The sequence below is a fragment of the Zootoca vivipara genome, chromosome 14 (assembly GCF_965207765.1).
Source record: "Zootoca vivipara chromosome 14, rZooViv2.hap1.1, whole genome shotgun sequence".
Classification (NCBI taxonomy): domain Eukaryota; kingdom Metazoa; phylum Chordata; class Lepidosauria; order Squamata; family Lacertidae; genus Zootoca; species Zootoca vivipara.
Window position 1 is genome coordinate 10,613,301 of NC_142597.1, and position 9,898 is coordinate 10,623,198.

Consider the following 9,898-nt stretch of genomic DNA (forward strand, 5'->3'; position numbering starts at 1 on the left):
TGCAGCCTCCCAAGAAGGGAATGTGACCCTCAGGCTGAAAAAAACCCACCCAATCTAAAGTTAAATTTTAGGTCTCTTAAGATGCTTTTGTTGAATTGAGAATGCAGTGCTTAGAAGTGCTCAGTGCTTGGAGAATGCAGTGCTTGGCGGACTGAAAATGTAATGCTTTTAGAGCAGGGGTCCCCAAACTACGGCCCCCGGGCCGGATGCGGCCCAATCGGCCTCCCAATCCGGCCCGCGACGACCCCCGCCGCCGCCCGCTCTTACGGCGCGCGGCGCGGCGACGATCTTAAAAATCGGCAAAAAATCGCCGAAAATCCTTTGTGCGCATGCGTATGGGCCTCTCCCGACCCGGAAGACGTCATTTCCGATGCACTTCCGGGTCGGGGGAGGCCCATACGCATGCGCACAAGCGATTTTCGGCGTTTTTTCCCGCCCGTGTGCGTGTGCGCATGCGCACGGGCGCGCACTCCCCCGCCCTCTGGCCCGCTGCGCGCGCACTCCCCTGCCCTCCGGCCCGCCGCGCGATTGGCGCGGCGGGCACCGGCCCACTGCACGGTAAGTCTGGGGACCCCTGTTTTAGAGGGTTAGGCTTCAACTGGGAAGGTGGCCTTGGGTCAGTAGTTGTCTCTTAGCCCAACCTACCTCATAGCACTTTTGTGAGAATAAAGGGAAAGGCATGGGAGATGTAGTCCTCAGGTCTTTGGCAGAAGGGTGGCATCAAAATGTAATAAACAAATGCTGTAGCATTTTGACGATTCCACACACCCCACAGTACCGTCTTAAAAGGTCTAGACATGACAGCATTCTTATTGGCGGTTTCAATTCTTGACTGCCTTTTACCAGGAGAGTTTAAAATCCAAAGAATATTTGGTTTAGGTGGAAGAAACAGAATAAAGACCTGAATGGATTAAAATGTGGCTTTTCTGTGTGGGTGTGATTTTTTCTTGTAATTGTTTTGTATTCTTACACCCCAGGCTTCCTCAACCTCAGCCCTACAGATGTTTTGAGACTACAATTCCCATCATCCCAGGCCACTGGTCCTGCTAACTAGGGATCATGGGAGTTGTAGGCCAAAAACACCCGGAGGGCCGAGGTTGAGGAAGCCTGTTCTACCCCAATTTTACTGATTCTGTTGGCTGAACCATCTCCAGATGATATTCCCAGAATAAAAAGGGGATTAAAAAAGAAAGTTACTGTGCAGCACTGTTGAAATTTTAACCATTGAAAGAACTATGCAGCACGGACTTCAGCTGCCCCTCGGGGCGGGGGGGGGGGAGTAGACTGGGAAAGTGCTCTATTTATCCATTTTCCACTGTTCAAAATCGTATTAATTTGCTTTTTCGAAACAGAGTCTGTCAGCCTAGCCTGCCTCACAGCACTGCGTTCAGTTAGATACACACTGGTCAGGGCCGGCCCTGCCATTAGGCAGTTTGGTGCTAAGTTAGGGCAGGAAGCCTTACTCAACTGCAAGGGTCACATTTCCTTCTGGGCAACCTCCCAGCGGGCCAATGGTGGGCGGGGCCTGAGGCAAAAGTAGGCGGAGCAACAAATGTAAATTTTACCTGTGTGCAGGAGACTAGTCTCTACACCCATTCACACAAACCTCTCTCCCTCCCTCATCCAGGGATGCAAGCAGCATTAGAAACTCAGGTACATAAGGTAATCTCCAAATGGCATCTTAAACCTCAGTTAACGGTCGCCACAACGGTGTGTCTAGGCGGTTTTTTTCTCCAATGAGGTTTCCTCTTCTTCATTTGGTTTCTACAACACTTTATATTTTAACGAAAGAATCTCAGAGCTGTTCACAACACATTAATGAACCATGCACCCCCTTGGAGAAAAAGGTGGGATGTGAATAAGCCTAAAACAATCAACCAGAAACTCAACAATAAAAAAGAAATTAAAAACACTGGAGACATCAGGAAACCACGCAATAGTTCAGAAAGCAGGTAGCCACAATGAAATGTCTGCCTAAACAAATAGGCGGGCAGCAAACACTTGACTCAGTGGGTGCTACATGGAGTTTGTCTCCTAGGAGGCTCTACAGAACTTCTCCCACGATTACAACCCAACTTTCCAGGGGCCACACGAGGCAAAATTGGGAAGAACAACTTGAATTTACCCTTGTGCAGTGGGATTGTTTATACACATACTGTACCCTTCTCTGTCCTCTGGCCAAGCAAGCAAAAGGCGTTATCAGAATTCAGTGATATATTTCAGCCAGGCAAAAACACTTTGGATGTGAAGCAGGGCCAGGAAGGGGCGTGGTCTGGGGAGAGGGGGCGTGACTTGAGAGAGATCTTTTGGCCAGCTGGAGAGGCCAGGGGGGCTGCCTTTGGCCTCTGAACCTGAAGTTCCCCACCCTGATCTAATCTTATTTTCATGTATAGCATAATCACTGCTTGTCCACGCTAAACTTAGTTGCACCATAGCTTTGGCTTCAGGAAGGCTGATTCCTGGGTGCATAGCTGCCAAGTCTCCCGTATTCCCCGGGAAACCCCCGTTTTTCTAACTGTTCCCAGCTGAAAAAAACGGATTTTTTTGTTTTTTCCCGGCTTATTCTGGCGCGGCGGCCATTTTGGAACTGGGCTGAGCATGCTCAGAAGTGACTTTTGATGCAGCCCTGCCCAGTTCCAAAATGGCTGCAGTGTGACTTCTGGCATGGCGGCCATTTTGGAACTGGGCAAAGCAGCATCAAAAGTCGCTTCTGAGCATGCTCCGCCCAGTTCCAAAATGGCGGCAGCGCTATCTCCGGTCTGCTACTTCAGGTCCGGTCCCTTATTTATCCCACAGGAACTTGGCAGGTATGCCTGGGTGACACCCTTTCTGTTGTTGTCGTATTTCCCTCCAGGTGTGCCAGAAGTCTGGTGAAATCTCTCTCCTGAAGCAGCAGCTGAAGGAATCCCAGACAGAGCTCAACAGCAAGACCAACGAGGTCCTCAACCTGAAAGCTCAACTGAAGGATGTCCGGGCAAAGATGGAACTGCTAGATATGAAAATCCAGGACCTGGAAGATTCCCTGCGTGCCAAGGCCATGGAGCTGGAGGTGTGCGAGAACGAGCTCCAGCGCAAGAAGAACGAGTCAGAGCTCCTGAGGGAGAAGGTGAACCTGCTGGAGCAGGAGATTGCAGAGCTGCGGACGGAACTCACCATCCTCAGGGAGCAGATGAAGTGTGGGGCAGCTTCCGCGGGCCTGGAGGGGAGCATGACGGAGGAAGCGCAAGCCCTATGGCAGGAAGTGGAGAAGCTGAAGGCAGAGCTGGGGGAGGCTCAGGATAGCAACCAGCAGATGACGACCGGCTTCCAACAGGAGCGGCAGACCTGGAAGGAGGAGAAAGAGAAAGTCATCCACTACCAGAAGCAGCTGCAGCAGAGCTACCTGCACATGTACAAACGGAACCAGAACCTGGAGAAGATGCTCCAGCAACTGGCTGCAGGGGAGGATGGCAAAGAGCCTTTAGACCTTGACCTCCATGGAACTGATGTCCCTTATGAGGACATCATCGCCACTGAAATCTGAAGGGTTCTGCGTCGTTTGGCCCGCTCTGGAGAGGAGATGCATCTTTCAACTGGGGGGGGAGGAGATTGTGTGTGTACAGTCCAGGAGAACCACCTGTTTTCTTGGTTGAGGTCCTTTGCCTGGCCAAAATGGATCACTAGCTGTTGTCCTGCCACATGTTAATGGTGTGAGGCACCAATCCCAACCCTGTCATGCCCAATGCTTCCTCCTGGGAGCGTTATCCCGACTAGAGCATCCCAGTGAGAAATAAAAAGGGAAGTGGGGGTGTGTTACCAGTTGACCATTCTGTCAGGATAGAATCAGAGCAGCTGCTGCTTTCAGTGGAGAATATGCAATAATCTCCATGCCAATTACCACAGGTGACTGCTTCTTGCCCATGACCCTGATATCAGTTCCCAAGGGCTCCTGGGAGTGCCAGCCATAGCAAATGCCATTATAGCTCTCCTGCAGCCATTAAACTATGGGATGAGGCCTGTTCATACCCCACGAGCCTCTCTGTTGCCATGTGAAAAAAACTTTTTTAGGGGGGAAGCGCAGGATTTGGCCACTTGTTCCTTTGTTAGAGTCCATCACAACAGGCTGTCAGCATTATCCTGCAAATTCTTATTGACCAGGGATACGTAAGTGGTCAGGGCCGGCCCTACTATTAGGCAATGTGAGGGATCTGCCTCAGGTTGCAGATGCTGGGGGGCCAGGAGAGGTGGAGAGCTGTGTGTGCCAGGCAGCCTGCCCTGCAGCTCCTAAGGTGCCCTGTTGCCCTCAGGTGTGGTGGAAGACACCACAGTTGAAGCAAAATTCAGTTGCCTGCCCACTATACATGGAATACGGAGACAAGAATACATCTTGTCCTTTGCCTCAGAGAGGATAGCAATAGGATTCTGAGATACTTGGGGATCAGACGGAATGTAAGGCATTTTTGTGTTTTCTCATCTGGGAGAGGGCAACCCTGTTCCACTGCTTGCCCGTGGAGAACCCTCTTTCTCCAGCATACTTCTCCTGTCCAAAGTAATGGGCGAGTGTTCTAGGCTACTAGAAGCCATAAACTGGCAAATCAGCCAGCAGATCTTCCTTGGCATTGCTTGGCATTGCCTCTTCCATGAGCAGGTAAAAGCTGGGAGAGAAGTCTATTTTTATTTAACGTGGGAGTGGGAACTGAAATGGTGTGTGTGTGTTGAATGGGAATGTTTATATTCAGTTATCAAAAATGTGAATATTTTTATGGAGTTTTTGGGAAGGCTTGTTTTTGGCAAATATCTCGTGTTTACTGTTCGCATTACCTGTCTTCTGTTTGCCTGTTTGCCAATAGGGTTCAATCTGCACTATTTCAAACAGTATTACGCCTTTTAAACAGTCATGGTTCTCCCCAGAGAATCTTGGAAGCTGTAGTTAAGGGTGCTGTGACTCACAGCCTGTGAGTTATTAAGAGACTCCTATTCCCCCTGCAGAGCTACAGTTCTCAGAGTGATTTAACAATCAACCCTTCTTCCTGGTGAACCTGGTGAACTCTTTGAGGAGAATAGAGCATCTCCTAACAACTCTGATCACCCATAACAGGCATCCCCAAACTTCGGCCCATAGCTGCCAAGTTTTCCCTTTTCTCGCGAGGAAGCCTATTCAGCATAAGGGAAAATCCCTTTTAAAAAGGGATAACTTGGCAGCTATGCTTCGGCCCTCCAGATGTTTTGGACTACAATTCCCATCTTCCCCGACCACTGGTCCCCCTAGCTAGGGATCATGGCAGTTGTAGGCCAAAACATCTGGAGGGCCGCAGTTTGGGGATGCCTGACCCATAACATACTAAAGTTTCCATGATTCTTTGGAGGAAGCTAGACTTGCTTAAAATGGGATAATGCAGCTTTAAATGAAGTGTGCAGGTATGACCTTCAAAGGGTATTTTGAACCCACGGGGGGGGGGATACCCCTTCCTTTATTGAGACACCCCAGGAGCTGTGAAATGCAGATGGAATAGGACGGAGGAAGGACTGGGCCAGACTGGTACAGCAAAGTGGAGTTTTTAATAATGGAAACACAATCAGTTGGATCAAAAGGTTTAAACCTCTCTTCTTCTCAGGGGCAAAAGAATCGACCAGTTAACAATCAAATCAGCACTTGTTCCAGACAGGCCCTTGTAAGTTCTCTGCCTTTGTATGGAGCTCCTTGTCCCAAGAGAGCCCCAAACCAGCCACGTACAAGCTAGCAGAGAACCTGCTTCTGCCCCACTGGCTGTGGAAAGAGCCTGCCGGTTGCCAGGGTGACACAGGGCAGGCTGTGTCTCAGTTCACCTATCCTTTTATAAAAGCGCAAACTAGGTAGGTTACCCTTCAAATGTGAACTAAATTGAATTCCACCTCCATTGCTAGTTGCTGCTGTGAAACGTACAGCAAACATCTCGCAGCCTGGCAGCCCTGCATGGTACGTTCCACCTTGTTCGACTTTCTGGAGGAATAGAAAAGATGTCAGTCAGCACCTAGGGCTTGAGATAGAAGTGGAAAGTCTTTTGCTTCCTCCATTCCTCCTCTGCGGGGGGGAAACCTCTGCAGATCACTCTCAGCTTGCAGTGGTGATTTAAAACATCGCTCTTGGGCTTGTGAACACGAAGCCCTGGCAGTGTTACTGCCCCCTCTTCTCTGCCTGTCTCCCAGCCAGCTAATTGGGTTTATGCGCATATGTTTCTGATTAGCAAAATTTGCATTGTTAATTGCAGTCTCAAAACCAGCCTGCTCCCCGGTGAACCGCCAGTGACCCCATGGGGTTAATTACCTCTGAGTGGGAGTGGCTTGGTGTAGCCTGCTTGCCATATCCTGCTGATCCGATCAACTTTCCCCAGTGCCTGCCTGATGTCTTTCTCCTCCCCTCCATCTACCTCACCTAAGGGCAGGGGACCAGCTGGTGGTAGACATCATTAAACTGGGAGCCTGTTTTCTTATTTAAGCCTGAAAGGCATCTTTTGTAAGAGGGCAGAACACCTCCAGTACAATTTTGCTTTTGCCCCAAAGGCTTAGCTCAGCTCCTCCAGATGAATGACCTGTTTATTGAGCATTCCGTTATGATTTTTGCCTAAACAGAGGTTAGGCTATGTCTGGTCTTCATTGAACATTCATTCTGATTTCTTTGCCAGGAGATTCTACAACAATAAGCATTAGTCCTGAATTCATCCTGATTTGCTTACTTGGTGGTAATAATTGTTTGTTTATCCCACATTTGCCAGTGCATTCCCCCCAACACTTTCCTAACTACAAAAAGTCAATTTGGGGAGGCGGGTGGGTGTTTAAGTAGATGTGTTACACTCAGGCCACTGAGTGCTTTAATCAACTTTAATTGTGCGATCCTAAATTTCGGGTGTGCTCCTGATTCTCTCCTGCAGAATACTGACAGTGTTCAGGTGGCCTGTGTTTGGATCACATGGTGCAGTTTTATTTTTTTCTAAAAGTGTAGTGCCTGTAGCATTTTCCTTCTATAAGTAATGGAACGAGGGATTAACGATGAAAGAGGCAGCGGGTGCTCCCTTCAAATGTTTCCCGTTACCCGTTGCTTCCCTAGCTTTTGGTCACAGCACATTAAGATCTTTAGCCCGCACCAACATTTTAGGAAACTTAACGGGTGGCTTAGGGGGACCCAGGTGGCGCTGTGGGCTAAACCACTGAGCCTAGGGCTTGCTGATCAGAAGGTCGGTGGTTCGAATCCCTGCGACGGGGTGAGCTCCCGTTGCTTGGTCCCAGCTCCTGCCAACCTAGCAGTTCGAAAGCACGTCAAAATGCAATTAGATAAATAGAAACCGCTATAGCGGGAAGGTAAACGGCGTTTCCATGTGCTGCTCTGGTTTGCCAGAAGCGGCTTTGTCATGCTGGCCACATGACCTGGAAGCTATACGCCGGCTCCCTCGGCTAATAATGCGAGATCAGTGTGCAACCCCAGAGTCGGTCACAACTGGACCTGATGGTCAGGGGTCCCTTTAACGGGTGGCTTAAAGAAGCCTACCGTAGTTTGTTTGCTTCCATGCTCCACCGCATCTACAAGCAGATCCTTCCAAAAGACAGCAATAATTTGTCATGTAAAAGAATTGGATCTATCCACTTCCCTTCATTGCACCCCCATCAGCACCAGTGGTTTGAGTTGATTGTGTACAAATATTTTGAAGTCTTCTTGAGAACACATTCATTCCCACAGTCTCACTGCTATCTCTTGGCAGTGGCAATGGCAATGAATGTTGATGATTTGACTATTTCAAATCTGAGTGGTGATTATGTGTTTTTAATATTGAATGCATCAATGACAGCAACTCCACTACTGCTTTAAAATAAACACATGACCCTAACAGTGTGGCCAGGTAAATTAGCTGTTGTGGTCTTCATATCGAAGAACACAAAAAACAATGACAGGAATTTGCAGAAGATTATTATTATTATTATATATTTTTTACCCCTTTTTCTTTGATTGTGATTTCCATTTTCCATTGAGACATTGGGCTCCCTTCCCTGACCTCGATTTTTTGTGAGTTGACATTGTTTGTGTTTGGATGCCACAGTAAAGTATGATTTATTGTGGTGGGGGTGAGGCACACTGAGTCTTAGAAAGGAGATCGGAAGGCTTTTTTGCTTCTGTTTTTAATTGACTGCAACTTGGTGCATTATCCAAACCTGAGAACCCATTGTTAATCTCAACAATGATTTGTTTTGAACAGGTAAACTTAAAGCCGTGATTTATTAAAATGCCCTGCTTAAACAAACCATAGTTAACAGTAACCGCAGTTTAGGGTTCCACACCAGCATCCCACTGCATCAAAGGGTCACAGGTTAGCTTGTTTTCAGAATTTTGCAGTGTAGTATGTTCATTGCTTTTCTGCTCCAAATGTGCCCTCAGCTGCTTCCTAACCATGTTGACTCTTAACAAGCATGTATTTCGAACTCTGCAGAGGGAAAGAGGCTGCAGACTTTTTTAAATAGCGAAGCACTCTTTTCTGCCACTTCTCCATTCGAATGGAAATAACTTCTGAGTAGACATGTATAGATTTGTGCTGTTTATCCTCTCCCTCTACCACCCTGGCTGCTTTTTCTTTTTGTAAAGAAAACCACCCATCAGGTTTTACTTATACACATCTTCAAATAATTCTTACTTAGAACTTCAGCTGGTCACTATAGCATTCTTTGTAGCATTTGTGACTAGCAGAAACTGCCTTGCAAGCCGGTGGTGGTTTTTAGTTGCCTTGAAGATCATTCGCAGGAAAACATCCTGACTGGGAACAAGTCCACAGCGATGCCATCTCCCCAGTTCTCCCCACTTCCTTGTTATTAAAGGATGAGGCCGCAGTCTGTTGTATTCCTTCTGTTCCCATTTGCTTTCCAAAATCAGGATTCATGCCATTAAGAATTGCAAGGAGTCCATAGGAAATTACTTTTTCCCTTTCTATAAAAAATTGTTGGACTCTAGTTTACCTCTGATCCCCCTCAATACGGATTAGAGCAGGCATCCCCAAACTTCGGCCCTCCAGATGTTTTAGACTACAATTCCCATCTTCCCCAACCACTGGTCCTGTTAGCTAGGGATCATGGGAGTTGTAAGCCAAAACATCCAGAGGGCCGCAGTTTGGGGATGCCTGGATTAGAGCCTTCCGGTTTTAAAACTAGCACCTAAGAGCTTCGTGTAATTTTAAGAATGAGAGGTGGGGAGAGATGCCAGAAAGCTGTCATTGGCCACATATATGGTACAAAATAGATGTGAAATAAAAAAATTCCTTCAGTAGCACCTTAAAGACCAACTAAGTTTATATTTTGGTATGAGCTTTCGTGTGCATGCACACTTCTTCAGATACACTAGAAACAGAAGTGTCAGACCCTATATATATACAGAGGGTGGTGGGGGTGGGTGGGAATGGGTGGTGGGCTGATGGGAGTGGTAAACCTGGAGATGGCTGTTAATGGCTGCTGATGGCTGCAATTAGTCCTGGGCTGAGGTGCTGAAGAAAGCTTGATCATGCATAATGAGATAAGAATCCGATGTCTCTATTCATCCCAGGTGCTTCCATGGTTTTAAGCTTGGTAATGATTTCCAATTCAGCAACTTCTCTTTCCAGTCTGTTCCTGAAATTTCTCTGTAATAAAACAGCTGCTTTGAGATCTTGTATAGAATGTCCTGGGAGATTGAAGTGTTCTCCTACTGGTTTTTCAGTCTTATGGTTCCTGATGTCAGATTTATGTCCATTTATCCTTTGGCGTAGGGTTTGGCCTGTTTGTCCAATATAGAGAGCTGAAGGGCAATAAGGTGCTACTGAAGGAATTTTTTTATTTTGCTTCGACTCAGACCAACACGGCTACCTACCTGTAACTAGAAAAATAGATGTGGATAGTCAATTTGAGCATGGTGTCCCTCCATACTCAT

General features: G+C 47.5%; 1 protein-coding gene across 1 annotated transcript in view; it reads left to right on the plus strand.

Moving 5' to 3' along the window:
- LZTS1 (leucine zipper tumor suppressor 1) overlaps positions 1-9,648 on the plus strand; it is a 46,960-nt gene extending 37,312 nt beyond the window's left edge. The window contains exon 4 of the mRNA XM_060268452.2: positions 2,855-9,648. Coding sequence (XP_060124435.1) covers positions 2,855-3,523 — 669 coding nt within the window. The 3' untranslated portion in view covers positions 3,524-9,648. The remainder of the gene's footprint in view (positions 1-2,854) is intronic.
- The last annotated feature ends 250 nt before the right edge of the window (positions 9,649-9,898 follow it).